The sequence below is a fragment of the Prinia subflava genome, chromosome 4 (assembly GCF_021018805.1).
Source record: "Prinia subflava isolate CZ2003 ecotype Zambia chromosome 4, Cam_Psub_1.2, whole genome shotgun sequence".
In the NCBI taxonomy this organism is placed as follows: Eukaryota; Metazoa; Chordata; class Aves; order Passeriformes; family Cisticolidae; genus Prinia; species Prinia subflava.
The window spans coordinates 59,156,236-59,180,787 of record NC_086250.1 but is presented as its reverse complement, the minus strand read 5'-3'; the positions used below and the strand labels follow the sequence as shown (position 1 = coordinate 59,180,787).

The following is a 24,552-nucleotide window of genomic DNA, read 5'->3' as shown; positions in this document are numbered from 1 at the left end:
GGAGGTCGGGGCTGCATTGCAGCACAGTTGCTGTCAGCTGCTGTAAAACTCACTTTGCAGCTGGGAAGCGCTCAAAAGCAGCGTACGCAGGGAGGCTGCTGCTGTGGAAATCTAGCTGTTGGATTAAATGAAATGGGAAAATCGTGCCTTTTCCAGCAGGGATTGAGCCAAAGGAGGGATCCATGTGTGGCCTGTTTCAGCGTTTAGCACTCGTTTTCAGAAGTTGGATTCTGATAGCATCCAGAGGACATGGTTAAGTGAGCCTAATTCTGGTGCTGATGTACTTGTATTTTATATGCCAAGTCCAGGGCAAGGGAAGCCCTGGGAAAAACCAGAAGTGATTTTCCAACTCTTACAGGCCTGGCTGAAGCACAGTTCTGCTTTTGAGAGAAAGAACAGGAAGGCCTTGAACCCTGGACTTCCTACCGTGGTTTGTAGGCCCCTATTCCCCAGCCTTTGAAGAGATCCTCCCAACAAACTTATTTTGCTTGGCCAAGTGTGGAGAAGGCCACCAAAACTATATACAGAGGTTGATTTTGCTGCAAAGCTGGAAAACTTCTGTGAAGTATTTTTCATACATATTCATTTGGGTTTCTCAAATACATTTCTTTTCAAGGCTGGTTGTATATCTTTTCTGCAGTCACTCTTCACAAAGAGTTTATTAAATGAAATTACTGACAGGAATATTTAGCACCCAGCATCAATTGCAGGATATTGGATGAAAATGAATGACAATTTCATAAACGTATTAAAAAAATTCTAAGAATTATTCTAAGGCAGACAGAGAGTAGGAAATCTAGCCTATGTCAAATGCTTTGAATTTGAATACATGAACTAGCAGCAATCAGTTTGTGCAAAGCTTAATGCCAAGAGTCATTTGCACACAATATTCTGTAAATAATTTAAATCAACAAATGCATTTGACAAGATTAGGACCTGTTCTGCAATGGTTCATGAAAGACTGAAATTATTCAATAAATTACTTGTTACAAATTGTTTATGCAGCTCTGGATCATAGTTGAGTTGATCTGATATTGCCCTCATTGGCAGCTGTAATTGGAGCCTAAAGCAGCCAGAGGAGAGCACTCCTGCTCAAGACATCCATGAACGTCTCCAAAATATCATTTGTACAAAGCACACGGAGTCTTGTGCAGTTATTGGCCAACAGTGCACCTGCAAACCAGAATCAGCAGGTCCCTCACAGTTCAAGAGTTGCACTTCTTGCTGCATATGGCCCCTAAGGTTAAAACATTCAGCCTTCCATGAAAGCTGATGGGTTTTTTTGCTTCAGAAGCAAGTGCTGAAGCACTTTAAAGTCTCTGTGCCATTACAGACCCAAGAGCAAACACTGGACCATTATGAATACGGGTGAAAGAACTCTTGATGAAATCTCATTAAGAAAAGGGAGAAAGAAGTAGATGGTGAACAACATGATTAATATTTCATGCTAGAATTTCCCAGAGAATCTAAATTGTGTTGTCCAAATAATATTAAAGCAGAGTTGAAGTTGAGTTCTGGCAATATAAAATACTGCAGTTTGTACTTATGTACAAAGAGGAATTTTGTAATGGATTTGTCAGTAAAGCACATTCCTTGATTTCCTGATGATGCAGCAAAATTATTTTCAAAAAGCAAAGATAAATTCATAGTACTGCTAATTCTGTAATGAAACCTCATGTATCAAAAAAGACAGGAAACCAGAGAAAATACTACAAGGATGGGGTGGCATTTTGAATGATTATAGGTTTGTTTTCTAGATTGATTATTTATTTTTTATAAGATGTTTAGAAATAATTTTGGTATCTTTGTGTGGTTTTGCTTTTGTGGTTTTTGTGTTTTGTTGGGTTTTTTCTGTTTTTAATTCCTGGTATTGGAACTTTATTTACCAATACAAATCTCTAAATAAATCCTATGTTGAAAAAAATACCTATTTATATTGGTTTTTAGGAATTCTTTGGACACTTACTTAAATACACTAGTATAGAAAGGAAATTATGATTTGAATTTTCATTTTGAGACACTGCTGAGAATAAATTTAAGACAAATTATTATTTAGGAAAATTGAAAATACCTGAGACAAATTGTTTAGTGAATCAGATAGATTTTTTTTATTTGTTTTTGTTTTGTTTTGACCATTGTGTAAATCTTACTTTTATTTGCAGTTTTGCAGCCACATTTTCATGTGAGTAGGGATCACAATAATAATTGTTTCATGAATAATACCCTTTGAGATAAAATTGTGCCTGACCGCTCAGGTTGATTATAAGATATTTTGGTTACTGTTCTTATTTTTGATGATCCTGTTGCATTTCTTTGCAGTGCTGTCCAGCAGGCAACTGGGAAGAGGGCGTTTGTCTTGAGCAGGTCCACGTTTGTTGGCAGTGGGAAGCACGGTGCTCACTGGCTCGGGGACAACTTCTCTCAGTGGAAGGACCTGCGCCGCTCCGTCATTGGAATCCTGGAATTCAACCTCTTTGGCATTCCCTACGTAAGTCTGGCGTCCTCTGGGCAGGCGCTGGCTTATGCACAATATCACTTCAAGTTAACTCAAATGTTTTCTGAAACAAGGCACTTGAGGTGGCCAGCAGTAACAGCCTCCACAGCCGAAGGAACTGCAGATTAAAAGGCTAAATATCAGTCTTGGCTGCTGAAGGGAAACAGAAACAGCACTACAAGATTTGGATTGACTTAATGTATGCCATCCCAAACCAGTCTTTTTGTATTATCTATTCTATGATTAGGGCCCCTTCGTATATTTCTGGGTTTGGAAGCTGGGGTGGAGAATTTGTAGAATTATTGAAATACAGGCAGATCTTCCACAGTGAACTTAGTGCTCCAGGAGACAGTACGACCTCAGTCACAGAAAAATTTGTATCATTATAGAACATTCTTAAGTAAGTAATTCAAAGTAATTAGAAACAGGGATTTATTTCTAAAAACTATTTTTATTAGCAAATTTCTGTAGTCTCTCATTTTTAGGCCTCAGTCACAACCACAAACACAATTTTATTTTTTCTTAGATTGGTGCTGATATCTGTGGGTTTAACTACAACACTACCTATGAACTCTGCCTGCGCTGGATGCAGCTTGGCTCTTTCTATCCATTTTCCAGAAATCACAATGCAGAGGGAAACAGCGTAAGTAAACACAGTTACATAAAGCTGTAGCCTATGATTACAGTTATGTGGACAGTGATTTGTATTACTTTCTCCAAAATTAACCTGCCATTCTTGGGTAAACTGGAACAGTGGGTGAAAAGGAGTGCTGTACCAAGAGCAGGAATTGCAGTGAAATGTAAATTTTTCCCATCCATAATTTAAAGATAACGTTTGTCATCATTTGACTGTTGGTCAAATTCATCTGTTTCATCTTTTACCTACTGAAGCCCAGGTTTTATTTAAGAGCCAATGCATCTTCCTACTCCCTTGATTGCCTCAACTTTTGTTTCAATACTTCTGCAATTATAGTAAGTATTGCAGGAAGGGGAGAGAGATCATTATACACCAATTCTTGCTGTTTAAAAGCCGGTTACAAACATATGAAAATTCCAAGGAGAGGCACCAATAGTGACATCATTATCAGCCAAGAGGCAACCAGGACCAGAAAAGGCTAATGAGCCCATGAGATGAATGAAAAAGTGCAGCCTCAGTCCAGATCCATGCCCTGGTTTCAACATCATAAAAGTCCTTAAAAGGCTCATTGCAAACAGCAAGAAGCATCAAAAAATTTCTAGCTATGAAGTTTGAAGGTCTTGCAGCCTTCGTAATTATTCTGTGTTTATCTGCAACCATGGTGAAATGGTTCTGCTGGTTCAATAAATGTTTGGGGTTTTTCTCTTCTGTAAACTGATCTGTGCAATGCTGGAGCTCAGGTTATTTGCTAACCTTCAGTTTCTTTGAAGTTGCATCATCAAAATGCTGCAACATTTACACTCCCAGGAAGACCTTCATCTCTGCATGAGTTGGGTAAATGCAGGAATAATAAACTAGAGTGCTGTCATTAAGAGGGTCAGGTACTAGCCTGTTGATCCCTGAAGTATTTCTTTGTAGGAGAACAAATGTCTGTGAGGTATTAGCTGTTGCTGTTGTGAAATATTTTCTATTTGCCTCTCCACTAAAGTTAGAGGTGTGTCTATATATATATATATATACACACACATATATATATACACATATATATGTGGTTTCTTGGCCCTTTGAGCACGCAAACAGAGTCTGACCTGAGTGAGTGGATGTCAATCTCATATGTACAATTCAATAAACAAGAAGAGAGCAATGGGTCTATATGATGGGTGCTACAGCTCAGAGATATATTTGGTTTTATCGGATTACTTAAATCCATTTGAAATATGTTCAGGGAAAGAAATGAACAGGCATTTTGGGTGACTCAGCATCATCTAAGAAATCTGTTTTTGTGAAATTAGGAAGTGTTTGTACAGTGTCAGATCACTGGTAAAAATATAGTGCAATTTTTGAAATAATAGATGGATGCTCTAGAGTTCAGAGCCAGCAGGGAGTATTCTTAGTGAATAATTCTGACATAAACATAATAATGGTAAAATTTTACTTAAATATTGAATTTAATTAACATTAGGTTAGTGTTAAAATAAAATCTTAAATACCACTTTGCCTAATTCATCGGGTGTTTCAAACAATTTAATTAATATTTTTCTTGTCTGAAAAGCACTAGATAATATAAAAAGCTTTGTTATTTCTGTTACTTTTGTGTTTCATTATCCACGGATTTCATCATATAGTCTTCAGCTTTAATGAGAAAATGGAGTACTCTGGAAAGATTTCCTGAAGGAGAAAGGGAGCCACGTGATTCACAAGCTGGCTGTTTAGCACTGGGGAAGTTGGCAGGAGGAATTTAAGGAGGTGTAACTCTTTCCCATATCAGCACTGCCCTTGGCTGCGTGCTCTGCCTGCCATCCCTGGGGAGAGTCACGGCTGCATTGGAGTAAGACCCAAGGCAGCCAACGAGTACAGACAGACTGCTCCAACCCGCCCTCCTGATGGCAGGACCCAGTGCATCCCTGGAGATGCACCCAGTGCATCTCACAGGAGAGCATTGCTGGCACTGAGGAGCTGAGGGGCACTGCTGATGTGGGAGTGTGCTGTCTGTCAGGGCATCCTAAAATGGGGGGCACACAGGAGGAGAAGTCGAGTTTCTTGAATGGATGAAATGTTTTCTGTACCTCACACAAGGACTTTGGTCACACCTGTTGGCTTCAGCAGGGTTATGAGTTTACTCTTTTAAGTAGACTTACCTTTATATTCATGACCAGTGTAATTATGCTTTTGACTTTTATGCAGATTATCAGGCTTCCTTTTTTCCTGTGTTTCATCTCCTTTGTCTGAAAGGGCTTGCATCTCCAGGAAAAATTAATTTCTAGATGCAGGGTAACTGTTCCTGAGCACAGGCATGGACCCCCATCTTCTCTCTCCTCAAAAGGTTAAAGATGGTTGCAGAAGGCTTACATACATTGTGGTGGGGCCTGATCTTTTTGAACTCACTGGAATTTTTCAAGTTCAGAATTTTAGTTTGGGAATAATGGATGTTGTTCTTAATCTATCTTGCAGTTTTTAAATGAGTGCTTTTTCTTATTTAAACACTCACCTCTGTAGCATCGTGCCAGCCGCAGCTCTCCTTACATTGCACATGGCTTCTCTGCTGAGTTTGTTTCAGTGCTCAGTACAAATCTAAGCTTTTCCTGAACAGGAACAAGACCCAGCCGTGTTTGGAGATGCTTTTGCCAAGATATCTCGTGCCACTCTTCGGATCAGATACTCCCTGCTGCCGTACTTGTACACCTTGTTCTACGAGTCTCACGTCCATGGAGGCACGGTGGTGCGGTCACTGATGCACGAGTGAGTTTGGAGCCTCTCTTTTACTGCAATTTCCTCACAAAGCAGTTGAGCTCTTATGTATGTATTGGTTGATACCCTTAGGAAAATAGTCACGGTATTATTATTGCATGCTCTCTTTTAAAAGAACAGTTGGACAGTTCAATCAATCAAGTTATATGCACTAAGATAACTCTTCATATATGCAATTAATTTCCATTATTATATAACCTGTATTTGTTTCCAGTAGGGGGAAAAAGGCAAACTTAAGAAAGAAGAATTCTGAAAATTTTTAGTCTTAGGGAAATATATAGTTCTTTTTTATTTCAAAAGTGAGAGTCATATACCTATATTTTCTGTATTTGAATGAAATCTGTACTCTGATCCAGAATGCTAAAAGGCCTCATACAGAGAGTCCAATGATCCATAATATTTGGGTTTTTTCCAATTTAGCACTTGCATCTGCATGTTATCTATGAAACCCACATCTGTGTCCACAAACTGCACAGAGAAAACAGAGAAAGAGATGTTTGAGTGCAGAAGCAGGTGCAAAACTGAGATTAATAAATGCAGACTGAAAAGCCCCTTTGAAAATTAAACTCAGATTTTTGGAACAACTCATTTTTTCTTTTTGGAAGAAGCAGAAATGCAGCTGAGGTGTAGTTTCCCTGTCCACATCTTTTAATTAGTTTTTTACCTGCTTTGGGTTAATTTTCTACTTCAGAATGCTTTATGCAAAGACTTGAGCAAAAGGAGTGTGAAAAATACATATGAAAGCCTGAAGCTCTGCCACAATTTCATTTCCTTAGTGCAGGCTATGTCATAGACTGTTTAGTGTTCTTTTCTTTCCTTTTAGGTTAAAAACATTCTGGTTAAAGGGTAAGGCATTTTTTGCAAATTAAACTGAGGTTACACTAAAGTGCAGACCGTTCAAGTATGGAAAGGATATGCACAGAATCTGTTCTGTTTACTCAGCATAATGGTTAACTGATACATTTTAAAAGCAGTATCCTTCCTCTTTCTACTCGGCAATGTCATTTTATTAGATAAAATTAGGGAGAATTTTATAGGTACTCATAACTCACAATGGGCTATATGCTAGTTCAAGTATTTATTTTAGGTCTATTTTTGCTTAATGTGATTTGTGTTAATATTGGAAATGCCCAAGTTAATTTTGGCATTAATATTAGTTAATCTCTGCTAATACAGAACTACTTTAGTGTCATTAAAGCTGGCTTTCTGACCATTACCAGCATACCTGTACTCTAAGTGGGCCATATCCACACTGGCAAATTTCCAAATTTGCTTTGATTAGAGTTGTAGAGCAGTCTCAGGTGTACCAGTGGAGGCTTCTGTCGGATGAAACTGTGCTGAGAGGTTCACTACAGACACTGATGGGAGTTTAGTCAGCAGGACCAGAGTGGGGTTACTAGGAAATAAAACCTCTCAAATGCATGTGAAGTAGGGTGGGCATCAGGAGATCAACACAAACTGTTTCCCTGCCCAGTACCCCTGCTGGCATCCTAGTCCCATCACTTCCTTATGTTGCTATAACTAGGTCCTAAAATGGCTTAGAAATATTTCTTACTGCTACTAGTTAATTCTGGTTGCTATTATTCACCATTATTAATAAATGTGTATTTCTTACTATTTCTAATTAATACTAAGTATTTTATTAGTGAGTCTGCCTAAGCAGAGAAAGTGACCCAGATGCTAACAGGAGGAGAAATGTAGAATTTTGAGAAAAAGAACTGAAACAGAATTTCCAGTGTATGGATGATGGAAGTTTACATAAACCTTGCCTCTTACTTGTAAAAAATACAAAGGAAAACTAAAAAACTCCTGCATTAGTTTTTTAGGTGAAGTTCTTACAAGTTCAGAGTCCTCACTACGAAAACAACTGTACCCAGGCAGGGAGTCTCTAAGCAATAGCTATTTCATGTGGACATTTCATTCCATTTTGAACATTTAGGGGCTTGTTTCAAGTAACAAACAAGAACAACATCCCAGTAGATTCTTTTAAGTGTATTTGATGCCTCGGAGGCTTTCACTCTGTAAAGCAGAGGCATCGATATCTCAGATGTCCAAAAATGACCGTGAGGTGGTAATCCATTAGTGGAAGGGAAAGTCTTGTTTAATGGCTAACCAGGTGGGAAATATGACAGAAAAGAGGCCAGCATCTCACCAGAGTAAGCAGAGTTAGAAACCTTTCATAGAGGACAGTATGCTTTAATGGCTTATATTTTCAAAATGGGAAAGTTGATTTGTTCACTGAATTTGTGCTAGTGGTTGCTATAATTGCAAGAGTAAATTGTGCTGAATTAAAGGATGAGAAGCTCGTTCCCATGTACAAATACGATTGATTCTTCTTTTTTTCATAATTTCTTGATCAGATTTTTGTCCTGCAATTTCCCACAATGAAATATATTTTATTACTATTGCAATTTTATTATAGTGAATTTGAAAATACAGAGAATCTATTGAGCTGACAAGAAAAACTCAGGTTTTATATTTCAAAAACTTTAGGACAAGGTAATTCATCAAAAACCATAATCTGTTTTAAACATTTACAAAGTATTATGCCAAAATGTAACAATGACCAAGATAAGGGTGTCCAAAAGAGTTACTGTTCTGTACAGAAAAAGAAACTCTGAACAAATTGAGATTCCTTTCAGGCAGAGCCCATGCTTGAAAGAACATTTTTTCTTAGGTTCCATGTACTCACCTAAGTTTGCAATATTTTAGAAATCTGAGCACTTTTTATTGCCAAGCTATCTTTATTTGTTTGGGGAAATTTCTGTAAGCCTGGGCTGGGAGCAGTGTGTGCCCTTGCCCCGAGCAGGCAGGGTGTCAGAGCAGGGCACTGACCCTGAGCCACTGCTCCAGCCAGGGCTCAGCAGAGACCTGGCTTTAGACAGGGGCAGCTGCACAGGCCATGAAACAGAGAGGAAAGGAATTTTTAAACGAGGAGTTCATACATCCTTAGAGAATAATATGTAAATATGCAATAGCCAGTGTGAATTTGTCAAAAATGCATGAAAACCAGACCAGTTGCCATCTCTGAGAAGGCAGCAGGGCTGTTGGAGGGGCAAAGGGCAGAGGAGTAGCAAAAGCCAGGAGGTACAAGGTACCTTGATTTTAGGAGGATTTGAAACATGGATTTTTGGTGCATGTGACATTCTTATAAGAATTAGGATCCATTAACTATTTCCTGAGGAAGAGACTTACAGGTGATGGAAAAGCTATTTAAATTCTCAAGGATTTTATGCAGGATGAAAGGAGGTTCCTGAGTTGGGGAGGATCTCTCTTCTTTGCTATTCAATATTTTCATTAGCTGATGCACGGTGGAATAGAGATCTCTTCCCAGGAGAAGGCAGGTGATGCCAGGCAAACAGGACTGTGAGCATTCTGGAGAACATGATCAGAATCCAGAAAAATTTTAGTGCATTGAATAAAATGGACTGAATCCCATAGCTTTTTCACCTGTTCAGGAGAGGCACCCAAAAAGCACATAAAAACATATATATATATACACACAAAAATATTTTAAAACATATTTATACATAAAAATATGTGTGAGTGTTGCTCTGTGTTTGTCTTGCAAACAATTTCAAATATAAATCTGTGAAATCTGTGGGAGGCCAAATCCAAGGATTTTCACAAATGCTTTAGATCCTAGAGCACAATGTTTTTCCTCTGTGTTCCCTCTCCTGGCCCTGGCCCCTATCCTGCTCATTGGCTCCCACAATGAAGTCTCAGCCCACTGAACAGAATTGTTTTCCCACTATTGCTGTTCTGAAAAGAAATCAGCTTCATTATTTTGTGAGAGTTCTGGTCTGCTCTGGAATGGTAGGTACTACTAAAATATCTGAATCTCTGTCCAGCTTTTGGCATTCCTTCAGTCAGGAAAAATATTTGGCTGTGTTGCAGGATGCTTTGAGGAAGCTGATTTCTTGTCACAGTGATTAATATCAAAATATTTGGCAAATTCTAACGACTATGAATTAACATTGTGTATTTGACTTTCAAAATAGATTTACCTCTGATCAGGAGACTCATGGAATAGATACTGCCTTCCTTTGGGGACCTGCCTTTATGATTGCTCCTGTTCTTGAAGAGGCAAGTACTGTAATTAAAAATGCCATCATACTGGAATAAAAGAAATGGTGCTAAGGGCATTGGATGACATTCAGAGCATGTTTGCTCATATCCATCCCTTTCTACTCTCCACTGTCAAAGCTTGCAGAACACATTTCTGAGCAACACAGACAGTACAGAGCTTCTCAGTACTTGAAGTGGGAGGATGAAAGTGAGGGCCCAGGCTTTCCCTTTTACTCCAAGTGAGGAATGGATGTAAAGAGGCTGGATGCTGCCCCTCACGTGCTCCTGTTGTTGTGCTGGCAGCAGTCTCCAAGGACACACACAGAGCAGTAATTGTCGAGCTAGGAAGAAACACACAGATATGAAAGCAAACTGGTTTCCATATTTCTTCTCACCCACGGTGTTTTGGGACTGCAGTATCTCAAGGGCTGTGGTAGGAGTTTCCCAGCATCACAGGAAAATGCAGTCATTATGGAAACCATAATGATAATGTAACCTTCTAACAGGAAAGGTTTTAAAAAGCAGCATTTTCCTCTGCTGTGCTGGACACAGTCCTGGGGTCATGGCTCTCACTGCTTGGCTGGAGCAAGGGTGTGTTTCTGTCCTTGCCCACCACGGACTCCTGGCAGCACAAGAGAGGTATGTCTGAGGAGATCTAAGTATTTGCATGTGATGTATCCTAGTGCTGTTTGCAATCAGCATGCTGCCAGAATATCTGGTATATTTCTAAATGTTGCTGATGATCAAACATATAAACAGGACACTGTTACTCACCTTGTTTTTTAACCAACCTTTTTGTCTCTGTCAGTTTAACATAAATTAAATTCTAAAAGCATTCTGACCCCACTGAGGCACTTAATTCATCAGTCCTTTATCTTCAGACTCCCACAGGTTTCTAATAGCTGATGAGTAGAAAGAAAATTTCACAGGGTCTCAGACCAGCAAGATGATGAAGGATGGGAAAAAAACCCTTCCCATGAAGAGGGAGTGACAAGCCAGGGGAGGCTTCCTGCAAAGAATTGAATAAAAGGGGACATGAGAAGGATATATAAAATGATAGAGGGTCTAGATAAGGAGTTACTGATGTTTTTGGAAGAACTTCTGCATAGAAGGAAGGCTGCATGCCTGTGGCCTGATGAGGGAAGCAGAACTCTGAAGGCAGCACATTGCTGGGTCTGGCAGTGTGATAGCTGGCAGCCAGGCTGTGCCAGTTGGCAGGGCAGGGGCAGAGGTGAGCTGTAAGCCTCTCACTGTAGCAGTGCAGGCCAGCAGTGGGTATCAAACTGCAGCTTGACATCTGCTTGTGTAAAGATGAGTCAGGGATGACTTGACCTTCACTCTGTGAGTCCTAGGATGAGAGCAAGTGGGACATCCAAAAAAAAATTAGAATGGAGAACTGCTTTGCACACTAGTTTGTTATTCAGGGTGTCATTAGAGTGAGGCTCATGGAATCATAGAGTCATAGAATAGTTTGAGGTGGAAGAGACCTTAAAGATCATCTAGTTCCAACCCCCCTGCCAGGGGCAGGGACATCTCCCACTAGACCAAATTGGTCAAAGTCCCCTCCAACCTGTCCATGAAATCATCACGACTTCAGATGATGGTTACACACTTTTCTGTCGACCAGAATATCCAGGGTTGTCATAATACTGCAGAGAAAAGATGGAGAGGGGAACATCTTGCCATTATAGGGTTTTTCATATATCTAAAATCCCTAAAATGTCAAATGGTGACTTTGCCTTAACTCTTCTCTTCCACCTTTACTTTTCTTGCTCCACAAGATTCCTGGGGTAGACCTTAGGGCTAATGCATAATTCTGCAAAGGGGCAGACATCTACACTTAGTAAAAATTAATCTGTTTGTGAGAATAAGCAACTTGTGACAAAAATGGAAGTATGTTTTGATTCCAACTGTTCCTGGAGTTATTAATACAAAGTGCCTTTAGCATGATTTCATCCCTGCAGCGATCTGACACAACACATGCTGCAAAATTAAGTACAGTAATTGTGCAATTAGCAAAACATTTATTATTTATTATTACTTATCTGCAACTTTAAATTGTTTACAAGAAGAGAAAAGTTCTGTATCCTCTGTGTGCTAGAGCTCATTCTCTGCCTGTTTCTGGGACAGGAATGTTGCAAGGGGCACTGAGCAGTGGTGTCCTCCTACTTCAGATGTGAAGCCCTGTCTTGCAAAGGCTGCCATAGCCCTCACTGGGGCTGTTCAGATGTTGGAGGATGTTGGCCACTTACATTTGCAAGACATAGAGCTGTATACTAGAATAAAATTATCATGTAACATTGATTCATCCCAGGCTATGGCAGTAACCCCCCCCAAATAGGATAGGCTTGTCTGTTTAGTATTATAAATTAGCCAGCACTAGTCCACTGCTATGACAATAAGTCAGCCATAATATCCAAAATTTGATGTTATTAAAATATTCAGCATACATCTCTCCATGCACAAATATAATAAAGCTAATGTAATATCAGAAATGCAAAAAGAAAAAAAGACTTTAATCTCTTTATTACAATTACAGGGAGCAAGATCTGTGACAGTATACTTCCCTGAAGCACAGTGGTTCGACTACTATACCGTATGTATTTTTAAGATTAATTCTCTTACTTTTTAGAAAATAATTTTAAATGGTACAACTCCAGCAAAATAACTTTTAGCAATCTTCAGCAGTGTTTTTACCTGAGCATCTGTATTTAGGAAAACTAGAGAAAAAAGGTCTACATCAGGCTAGATGGGAGAGTAAATGACACAGCTTTCAGTAACATTTTATTTTCTGTTTTTGCCAAGTAAAGCTCTAAGACACAGTGAACAGAAGTTTCAAGAGCAGCATAGACATGCATGAAAATGCCAGGATTTCTTTCTTTGCCCCCACTTTTGATTCTTGTTCTGATACACTTCCATGAGCAGAGACAGAGGCAGGAACCGAAGCCACACTCCTGAGAACATGCCACAAATCCTCCTGTCATGTGCTTTTGCAGAAGTCATATTGGGAGCGCAAGGGGAGGCACCCCTCTGGAAGATGCTTCCAAGAGCTGCAGAACAATCTGCTCTGTGGGACATGCCAGTACCTTCTCCTAGGACCTGAGTCTTGACCTTTCCAACACCATCCCCTGAACCGCATTTCCAAAAGTGCTCTGCTGCAATTACAAGCTAAGCCCAGCGTTGGCTTTAACAGGAGCAGTTAAGCTGATGCTAAGAGCTTTCACAAATGTGAGCCCAGGATCATCAGGCTGTTGTTAACTCTCCTGAGTGTCCCTGGCAGAGGAGCAGGCAAAACAGAACTGCTCTCAGAGGAAATGCAGACTTACTTTTAAATAAGTTTGGTCATTTTCAGCATTTGGCTGGTATCCTCAGATGGATGTTCATCCAACCCTTTCCTCTTTGTCTTTTCATAAGACTGTGATGCTGCCAAGTCCAGCATTTAATTCAACTCTCCTTGTGCTTCCCTCTGAGCCCCCTTGCTGGGCTGGGCACAGGGACAGTGGCCCATGTCGCTTGCCTTGTCTTGTGCCTGCCCCTGGCATTGCTCACCTCCCAGTACTTGGCACTTGTCATGCACGTGGTGCTTATCCAAACCAAAGTTGAATACTTGCCATAAATCATAATTATCATTTACAGAGGACAAGAGCAAAGCCTTCCTATTATTTACTCTGTACATCAGTCTTGCCTACAGCTGGTTTGAGGCATTAGAGAACTTCATGCTGGTTGTCCACACACACAGAAATTTCACACACTGAATGCTGTAATTACTTTTTGAAAGGGAAAGACTTGTTCTTAGAAGAGAAGAAAATCTACAGTTTACATTTCTAAATGACTATAAATCTCCTTAAACTGAATTTTGACAGGCTCCATATGTATAAAAAGAGGAAGCAAAAGTTTCTTTTTCTTTTTGCTCAGTTTCTTGATGACTGGTGTTTTTTTACAGCATACAGAATAATATCATTTTTAAAGACCATTTGCTGTCTTTCAGTCATGTTGTTTCTATCTCAGGCATATGCGTAACTGCAGGGGCTAGATCCTCTTTCATATTAAAAAGGAAACAAGAATAATACTCCTGAAATCTGTATTTTAGTTTGTTTTTTTCACTGATGTAACTGAAATGAAAATTCACCCCTTGCTCTCTTTTTCAGTGGTCCATATGTATAGTGCCTGGATTGGCATTGTTTTAACTGCATTAATTTTTGTGGTAGGGCCTTAAAGTGCCAAGTGCCTGGAAGAAGAACTATGCTACTGTGTCTGCCCCCCTGAATAAGATCCCTCTGTACATCCGTGGAGGGCACATTCTGCCACAGCAGGCACCAGCCACCACCACTACTGAGAGGTAACGCCACGTGTTTGTCACCAAGCAGCCACGGTGTGGGTCAGACCCACAGACAGTCAAAAAGCAATCAAAAGAAAGTACAGAAGAGAGACTATCTGCAGCTCCCAGCTGCCATCCCAAGTGATAAGTACAGTATTTTTATACCACTTCGCTCCATTTCATTAGGAGAAATCACCTCAGGGATGACCCACATCACCGTTAGCAGAGCTGACGCCTACTCCTGGCTCTGTGATTATGCTCAGAAAAGCTTTTGCACCTCTTACTGCCACACTGACCTGCTGTCAGTCAGTCAAAGTAAATATATGCAAGGGGAAATGCAAAATTATTCTTGGGTGAATTTATCAAATGCTGTAAACAAGGTGGAAAAGCTCAAATCTTTCTTCAGGAAAAAATATTTCCCCCTGCCAATGGATAATACACTGGTCTCAAGTCTGAACCATGCTCAGAAGCCAATCTGAGTAGGAAAGAGAGGGGACAGCACTGTGCACCAACCATAGTAAGGTAGTACTGGTTACCAGCTGACTCCCAGACCATCCAGTCATTGTACATTAAGGCCACAAAAGAAGGGGGAGCTTGTCCACATGAGCACTCAAGACATGGGAAATCTAGACTTCAGTGGGACAAGGCAAGGCAAAGATTTTGCCATCACTTCAAGAGTCCTTTTGGTGAACACTGTTGTCATTCTTCTGTCATGACCTTTTTTGTAACCTGAAAATGGGAGCTGCATTCAGAGGTTTTTATTAAGTTGGAAGGGACAATGCCCACAGGTTAGTACTGACACTTCTCAATGTGTTTGTCAACAGCCGCCTGAACCCATTTGGACTCATTATTGCCCTGGATGAACAAGGACAAGCTTCTGGATCTCTCTTCTGGGATGATGGTGATTCCATTGGTAAGCCTGGTCCCCTGCTGTGAAGCAGTACCTGCGTACAGGGCTCTCCCCAGGCCACCTTTTCAGCACCATAATGGCACTGGCCCCTGCTAGAAACAGCTGGAGAGCTGACCCCAGACCGAACAGTAGAAAGGAAAATGGAAAGTTGAACGTGAGTCAGCAGTGCCCTGGCAGCCAGGAGTGTCCTGAGGGCATCAGGCACAGCATCACCAGCTGGGCAAGGGAGGGGATTGTCCCACCCTGTTCTGCACTGGGGTGGCCTCACCTCAAATCCTGGGAGCAGTTTTGGGCACCTGAATATAAAAAAGACATTAAACTATCAGAGAGCATCTAAAGGAGGGCAGCAAAGGTGGTGAAGGGCCTTGAGAAGGAGCTGTGTGAGGAGTGGCTGAGGTCACTTGGTCTGTTCAGCCTGGAGGAGACTGGGGGGAGACCTCACTGCAGTTACAACTTCCTCATGAGAGGAAAAAGAGGGGCAGACACTGATTTCCTCTCTGTGGTGACCAGTGACAGGACCCAAGGGAATGGCCTGAAGTTGTGTAAGGGGAAGTTTATGTTGGATATTAGAAAGATGTTCTTCCCCCAGAAGGTGGTTGTGCACTGGAACAGGCTCTCCAGGGCAGTGGTCACAGCACCAGCCTGACAGAGTTCTAGAAGTGTTTGGGCAATGCTGTCAGGCAAATGGTGTGACTCCTGGGGATGGGGCTGTGCAGGGCCAGCTTGGACTTGATGATCCTCGAGACTCCTTCCTAAGTCATTCTGTGATTCTGTGAAAAGCTGATTGCTGTTGAAGTCAGCCTTTTGATATGAGAAACGTGTGATACTGGGAGCAGCTGATCTGCTAGAGAGGGCAGTCTCTCACATTGTGTTCTCCTGAGATCAACCTAAGACTAGAGGAAGGCATTAAATAGCCCACAAATCATCTTAGCCTGACCTTAGCCACTTGCTACAACAATGTGAACTGCTTATGGATTTTGCTGCCTGTTTTGATATCAATCCTTCTTGCTTTGTGTTTTGACAGACACTATTGAAAAAGAGAATTACTTCTTGGCTAAATACACATTCAGCAAAGTAAGTGGCAACATACAAGATACCTACTTACATATAGGAAGCTGTATTTTAGTGTAGCCATTGTAAGGTGCTGATGTCTAACTTTTCTCTGGAAAGCTTTTTATCTTCTAACTCAGTGTATAAACCAGGTAAGCTACCTAATGCTTTCATTGACAGCTAGCTACAAAATAGTGCAACTATGATCCTGCAGTTTTGTGTTTGCTTTATTGAGTATCATAGTGACACATGTCATTAATTTCCCTGCTGCAATATGAATCTGAAAAAGCCCACTTTTTCAATTTTTTTTCCTTACTTGCAGATTCTGGGGACAAGGGACCTTTTTCTTGTGTTCCTCCTAGTGAGCGCTTTCAGTCCGATGGGTAGGAGAAAGCTGGATTCCTCTCTTCAGGATATTCCAGCAACCTTTTAACTTCGATCACTTGATGTTTTTGTTTTGTGGTGCAGAGAATGATGTAGTCTCAGTTCTTTAGCTTGCATTTCCTTGTCTGACAGCACAGACACTGCTCCCATGGTGAGTGTCCTGTGGAGAGATCCAGCACTCTACTGGCAACCCACTGTGCTGATCAGATGCTCTGTGCAGCACAGGAACAGATTAGCTCAGGGTCAGTGCACTGATGCCTTTCACACAGCACTCAGTTCTGTGCAGACATGTCCTCAGAAAGACCTATAGAAAAGCCCAACAGTCGAGGCTTCAATCAAGTAAAAGGATATCAAATATATTTACCATAAGCTCATTAAGTATATGATAGTAATTTGTGGGAGTTATTATAAAGAAACTGTATCCTACTTCAGTAGCGCATCTCTACAGATCTTATCTGCAGTTCTAGCATTTGATAAGAAATAGGATATTGTTCATAGACTCTGGCATGGCTTGGTCCCCAGCCTTCTGAACATGAGCCAGCATGTGCCCAAGTGGCCAAGAAGGCCAAGGGCATCCTGGCTTGTATCAGAAATATACAGGACTGGGGCAATGACTGTACCTCTGTACTTGTCACTGGTGAGGCCACACCTCAGATCCTGTGTTCAGAGAAGGGCAGTGGAGCTGGTGGAGGGTCTGGAGCATAAGTCATATGAGGAGCAGCTGAGGTAGCTGTGTTATTTGGCCTGGAGAAAAGGAGGCTCAGGGGAGACCTTATTTCTTTCCATAACTGCCTGAAAGGAGGGTGAGCCAGGTGGGTATCAGTCTCTTTTTCCACGTGATAGGACAGAGGCCTCAGGTTACACCAGGGGAGGATTTGATTTGATATTAGGAAAAATTTCTTCACTGAAAGCGTTGTCGAGCCCTGGAACAGGCTGCTCAGAGAAGTGGTGAAGTCACCATCCCTGGAGGTATTTAAAAGATGTGTAGGTGTGGCCCTTAGGGACATCGTTTAGTGTTGGACTTGGCAGTGCTGGGTTAATAATTGAACTTGATAACCTTAATGTTATGATTATGTGATTTTCATGCCATGTATTCCTAAAAGCTCCCAAGTAATCTACAGAAAATAGTCAAAACAATAAATTTGTGGTAAACACCTATTGTGATATTGCTCTTAGATGATCTGTCTTTGAAGAGCAAGAGCAATCCAGGGTAAGCCAATGGGCTTTATTATGTAGCCTGGTATATTAGTGAGATATTTTCCTGGAAATAATACCACATGGGTAGACTTTAAATTTAATTTTAACTTATTTTGTTCTTGATTTACCAAGAAAAAAATCCCTTCTTCTTCAGAAAAAAGGGTATTTCAACATGAAAAAGGAAGAAAAATCACTCTGGTTTTCTGTAGTCTGTGTATAGTAATTTATTGCAGGAAAGCTACAGAAAAACAATATCCAGTTTTATATTAAATTTTGAACTGTGCAAATTAGATTGTTGCTTCTCTGGCACATCCATTTCTCATTGCTCATATTTGACTTCTGCCTGTAAATTCAGGACTGAATTCCCTATCTGCATTCCAATAATCCTTAAAGTCGAGTTTTTATTATGTGTTTATAAAGAAAACAGTCCATCTCAAATAGCAAATTTGAGGTATGAGAAGTGTATGAATGTCTTAGTATTTGTCGCACATTTCTATATTCTTAAAAAAATGTGAAAGAATAATTTAATCACACCTAGTTTTAGGAGAACACACAAGTCTGGTTCCCTGAGCGATGTGCTGGTAAGATCTGACATCACAGCATTTACTCTGAACCCATGGGGTGTTCCAAAAGTAACAGCTACAGGATTAGAGCCTTTATATTTTCATTTAAACAACTCAGAAGTGTAAAGAAGAAATCAAGACTAGGGCAGGGCACTTAAGTTCAGAGAATAATTCAAGCTCCTGCTCTTTGTGCTGTCTCACTGCAGCTGGCATTTTAATTCCCTTGACATGTTCCTTCCAACATGCATAGTGACTAAGTGACCGAAGTCAAAGGGCCCCCTTACACGAAGCTCACCAGACTAGAAAAATACTTGCTCTGCTGTACTTCAGGGATGAGCAGGGAGGTCCTGATCCCCAGGGGTGGCAGACAAGGCAGGTGTGTTCAGACTGTACCAGGTGGGTCCACACTAAACTAAAGGAATGGTGATGGAAGGGTTCTGAAAGGATGCATTAGGCACTAAGTGACTGGACAGCCTGAAAAGAAGGTACTTGTAGAAATGGTCCAATATTCAGGGTGAAAATGTATGAGGAGGAAAAGGTGAAGTTGATAGGATCAGAGCTACATGGTAAGAAGAAAACTCATGACCCTTTTTGCTCAGAGTACAGAAACCCTGGCTCCTGGCATCAGATCAAGGGCTTCATGTTGCTTTGCATTTATGGGGTTTTGAGTGATATCCATAGCTCCCTCAAACAAGAAGTCAGGACCTTCCTGAGCAATTGCTTTAACCATTAGATGCCTGGGGAGGAGAGGATCACAACCCCTGGGCCATCCTGTTCCCTGTGCAGGGCAGGGAGTTGGACTCCATGATTCTTGTGAGTCCTTTCCAAGTCAAGGTATTCTGTGATTCTGTTTCTCTAAGACCTCCAGTTCTAGACCTTGGTCAGCAAAAATGGTGTGTACTGAAGAGCCCTGTCTTGGGCCTCTGAGCTTGAGAGCTGAGTTCAGCATTACATTGTGCCCAGGGGTTCTGAGTGCCCACCTGAGCTGGCTCTCCTGCTTAGCCACACCTGAGACAGCAGCAAAGCACCATAGGGAGGTGCTCTCTCTAAACTGAGCCTCCCTCTCTGCTGGAGCTCTGCCAGAGGGGATGAGACATCACAAGTAATAGGTACCCTAAAAAGTTCTCTGGAGTCTTTTGCAGGCCTCTCCCCCTTTGCTAAATAATAGCCAACATTCCTTATTTAGGCAGTTTATATCAGTGTTCTGGGGCTTAGCACTTATTTTTAGTGTGGATGCCTGAAATAAGCAATCTAAGCACAGCCCCAAGTTACACATACTGTGATCTAGCTCCTACTCCCCTCCTACAATGCACTACTGAAATAACATAAGCTAATTTATGCAAAAGGTTCCATCATGGGTTTTTCCTTGGCATATTTTTAAAAAGTCATGATTGCATAGCAATCCATCATTTCCTGAGCAGTGTAATTCATCTTTATTTCCTCAACAACTTTGATCACATAACAAATGTGATGATTCCTCTTCATTGCATGTAAGGGAAATTACTGTCACTGGTGATCCAACTGAATTAGTTTAATGACTTTATGTGTCCTCTTGGTACACCCCTAAATATGGGATATATAGTAAATGAAAAGTACAACAAACAGAGCTCTGTGGACATACAATGTTCCTTTAGTCTCCTTAAAGCTGGGACATATATAAGAGGGATTTCTAGCAGAAGATGTGGTAGATAAAATAGGGGCAAAACATCTAGCAGCTGATGTTTGTGGAAGATACTAGTGTTTTAAAGCAGGTAGTTTTGGATGTTGATTAAATCTGTCTTAAGGTCATTAATTGAATCTCTGCATCTGGATTTTGGCTTTGCATATGCCATTGTACTCTCTAATGGGTACAAGAACAAAATTTATATTGATTAAAAGTAGAAAAACATGTCTTCTTGGACATGATTTTCTATTTGTAATCCAATGAATGCTGTAAATGCTATTTACTTTCTTAGTTTATAATCATGCATGAAACCTTTCTTATGTACAGATTAATGTGACTTGTTTTTTCCTTTATGACTTCAATGTCTACATTGGAAGACACTCTATGTTTATTGACAAGGATGCCACCTTGTAACAGTGTGGAGCAAGTCACCTCTGAAGAGCTGTCATGATCCTAAAGCTTTCTCTGTGGCTTTTTCCAGGGAAGCCTGAAGACAGAAATAGTTAAAAATGGCTACCGTGGAGCTGACACTCTGAAGTACAACAAAATCACCATTCTTGGCCTGAAACTGAGACCTCAAGCTGTGTCTCTGAATGGAAGATCCATCCGTGGAGATGCTGTGTCTTATGAGATGAGTGGGGTAAGACTTGAACTGAGAGGTCAAGAAAAAACTTACGGAAAGGGGGATGAAGAACAGGGAAGAGAGATGAAGTCAGTGAAGGACAGGAACTGTTTCTCAGACACAGTCCTTTACATTTTCAAGTATAACCAGACACCAATTCTTGATACAACAGTCTGATATTTAGGAAAGGGGAAAAAAAAAGCAAAAGCAAGAGCTCTTTTAGGAAACTTTAATCGTTGCTATTGCATATGAACTCTCTTTTGCCTAATGTCTGCCACTTACACCAATTTTTAAACTAATTAAATACTGGAAAGAAGATACAGGTCCATGAGCTGAGAGCACAGTTAGCAGTTTTATGGGCATTCTTCTCACTCTGATAAAATGAGAATACTTGTCAAAGTTTTTTATCTGCTGCTGATAAGAAGTGTTGTGGATTTTTTCCTCACAATTACCTGATGTCCAGAAATTATTCCAGTATAATTGGCTCCAAGGAGCATCTCCCTGTCTTCCAAAGAGGTATCATTTCAGCATCTTAAAGTGCCAAGCCTCATTTCCAGAACAAAATGCATTACTTGCTTGTGCAGTGCTCCTCTGGCAACAACACGGGGACATCCAGAGGGGATGGACTGAACACCCCTAATAAACCCTAAGCAGCAACCACCTCTGTGGTCCCAGTTTCCTTTTGCACAGGAGTATAGACAAAAGAAGCAAAACCTTTTGCTTCCTTTCTTCTGGCCACTTGTTCCATATCTGTCACCTGCCACCAAGCTGAAGTGGTCATTCACACTCTGTATGAGATGTGTACTCACATCTCAGCACTGGCCTGCATCTAGGGAACTCCTGGTGTTAACACTGCAAAATGCCACTAAATCATCATGCAGTGAAAGATAACTGAGGCAATGAGCAGTGGATGTCACATCTTATGTTACCTGCCCACTTGGCTGAGTGATTCAGTTTCATTTGTAACCAAAGAGTGATCCCCATTATACATACCTGGTACTACCATTTATTTTATTGGAGGAATCTGTAAAGGAAGAAAATTGCTGTGAATAAATTTCTGCCTTAGAGAATTGTAAAAATCTCACTTTCAGAGACCATGTCATAAATAAACATAATCAGTATTGCCTCAAGAGAAGAAATTGTTTAACAGCTTCTGAGCAAACTGAAAGCAACATAAATGTGGCAGAGTAAAGAAAACATTCCATTGAGATGTGCTTGAAGGTACCAATCACAGAAATCCAGGAGATAACTGCAGACTAACAGCCTCACATACAAAGATTATTTCAAAAGACTAATAAGCTTGTTAAAAATATAATTTAAAATTTGATTTAAGAGCAAAAGATAACCTTGGTGATTCAAGATCTATGTGAAAGGCTGGAGGAAAAAACTCACCAAGCTGATGTTGTAGGGATCCAAAACTGCAAAAAAGTTAAATTTTCTACACCAGCTAAATATATTCCTCGCATAATTCTAAGAGATTCAGTCAAACCTCTCCCACCATCCCTGTACAGATGTTACAATGTCACTGCCTATATTCGTCTTATGTTTGACCCTCTCATTTAAAAAAAAAAAAAAGAAAAAGAAAAAGAAAAAAAAGAGCACTAGCAGCAACTTGTGTTTAGATCTTCAAAACTTATTCATATCATTAAAAAACAATAAAATGCAAAGTGCAAATTTGCTACTTTCTTACAGGCTTAGTGAGATTACATTTTGTATAATAGTTTTACAAGCAGAGACCCCACTGTTTAAAGGGCTACAGTAGAAAGTAACTTCTACCATATTGGTTTTGCTTTACAGAAAGCAAATTTACTTAATAGCAGTGCTTAAGTGCTTATTGAGGCATATTTATTTGTATATAAATAGAAACAGGTTGCTTAGTAATAAGCCACTTCTTTCTCTCTGATTCATGCAGCGCTACCCTGATCTGACATTTGCAATATCATAGAATCTTCCTATTATTAGGAGTCTGTTATCATTTCTTCCCTCTGGAGTCTCATGCCTTAAGGAACTGTACAGTGACTGCAGCAGGGATGTTGGAAGGGTACATCTGTTGGCCAGGCTTGTGCTGACAATAGGCATAGGGAAGGTTCTTTTTCTCACACTTCCCACATTCTCTACTGGGAAGTGGTTCTCACCATCCATACCTCCCAATGTCCATGCAGAATTGCAGTCTGGAGTAGCCTCTCTGGCTGCCTGGCAATTTTCAGGTTAGTGTTTGGATGGGTTTGCAGTACTTTTGTCTGGATTTTTCCCTGTATTTGAAGAAAAGGTAAATTATTCAAGAAGTGGAATTCCAACTCACTAAGCAGTGGTAGAGAACTGTTTCTGATGAAAGATGAAAATATTAGATGCTTTGAAGAAGTGATCTAAGTAAGCACAGACTGGTAGAGTAATGTTAATATGAATGGGGGGGCTGGCAAAGAGGTGTGAATGGATATTGTGCATTTAAGAGATTATTAATTCTGAAACCTAAAGATAAAACCGGTTAAGTACTGAAAATGGAAATTACGTGAGTAGCACAAAATACATTAAATCTAACATTGAACAGGGAGAGAGCAGGACAGATATTGTGTTTATAATTTAATATTTAATTCATGTAATTAATTAATATTAAACCATTACCAAATTTCTAAAAGGGATGTTGAATTGGATACAGCAGTAGGAATATGCAGACTGCCATCAAATTAGTCTCACCTACCAGATATGTTAAAGAAATTATGAAGGTCTAAATCAAGTTTCACTTCTTAATCTCTGTTTTGAACATTTTGTTTTGTTTTGTTTTACATTATCATTCCTTATTTTGTGTCTCTTTTTTTCCACAGAAACTGGTTTTGCGGATTTCTGCTCCACTTACTCAGGAACTCAACATTAAGTTTTACTAGAATGGCCAGAACACACTGACTTAATTTAGCATCCTTGGCCCTCAGCTATTGATCTCACTTTAATTTTAATGTAAAATAAAGGAAAAATTAGTCATAAAAACATTGTCTGTGAACCTGATGACTGATCTTTTCTTATGTAGTATTTATAACTTAGTATTTCTCAAATAAAATTTTCAGTAGTAGTTAATGAGTATTAACATTAACTGATGTATGTTCAAAATAGCATAGAAGAAATCATCCTGAAAATTCTGTCTCACCACAGATGGAGATATTTGGAAATATTCTCAATGGGACCGTATTCTACACAGCATACACTGGGGTTTTTTTTTCAATGCTATGGTAGGGAAAAAAAAGGAACAACCAATTAATTTCCATAGTCCAATACATAACCTGCCATTAATATAATATGCAATACAGATAATATATAATATAATAAATATTAATATAATATTATATGAAGTTCTGTATTATCATATCAAAAAAATCAGCCCGTTGTCCCAGACTACAAGATCTGGAACTGTAGTGATCATTCACTTTTGTCTCTGTCCCGAAATGTGGTTGCAGCCTGGGCATGTCTTTCTCCAAGTGAGCTGGATCTTGTGGAGGAACCTTAAGACTTGGCTCTCTCCAGAGTCTCTGCTCGTTGCAGTAAGGTCTGATGTGAGATATGTTTGCTCTACACGGTGAAGAGAAAGCAACTTGCACATCAGCTTTTTTATGGGAAGAACCTGGAGAAAATAAGACAATAATACAAAAATGTGTAGCTGAAGATGGTGAGAAAGGGCTGAGGAAGAGCAGAATATGTGCAGTGGGGTGAAGGAGGATTCAAGGTGACAGATGACCTAACCATCTTCATTGCTGTATATTACAGCACGTGACTACAGTCCTTGATGAAATAAACACTTGAAAAGAGTGCCACTCTGAGTCTGTGGGCTGTGCAAATGAAGGTCCTTGTGCAGAGGAGTGATGTTAGCAGGGTTTGTGTATTTGGGACAGAGGAAAGGAGGAGAACCTCT

At 40.2% G+C, this 24,552-nt stretch overlaps 1 protein-coding gene across 1 annotated transcript in view; it reads left to right on the top strand.

Moving 5' to 3' along the window:
* Positions 1-23,815, top strand: part of LOC134549463 (sucrase-isomaltase, intestinal-like) — a 44,609-nt gene extending 20,794 nt beyond the window's left edge. Inside the window, exons 9-18 of the mRNA XM_063395006.1 lie at positions 2,320-2,488; positions 3,021-3,137; positions 5,722-5,870; positions 9,881-9,965; positions 12,487-12,543; positions 14,156-14,286; positions 15,090-15,178; positions 16,200-16,249; positions 20,514-20,672; positions 23,477-23,815. Coding sequence (XP_063251076.1) covers positions 2,320-2,488; positions 3,021-3,137; positions 5,722-5,870; positions 9,881-9,965; positions 12,487-12,543; positions 14,156-14,286; positions 15,090-15,178; positions 16,200-16,249; positions 20,514-20,672; positions 23,477-23,536 — 1,066 coding nt within the window. The 3' untranslated portion in view covers positions 23,537-23,815. The remainder of the gene's footprint in view (positions 1-2,319; positions 2,489-3,020; positions 3,138-5,721; positions 5,871-9,880; positions 9,966-12,486; positions 12,544-14,155; positions 14,287-15,089; positions 15,179-16,199; positions 16,250-20,513; positions 20,673-23,476) is intronic.
* Positions 23,816-24,552: the final 737 nt, after the last annotated feature.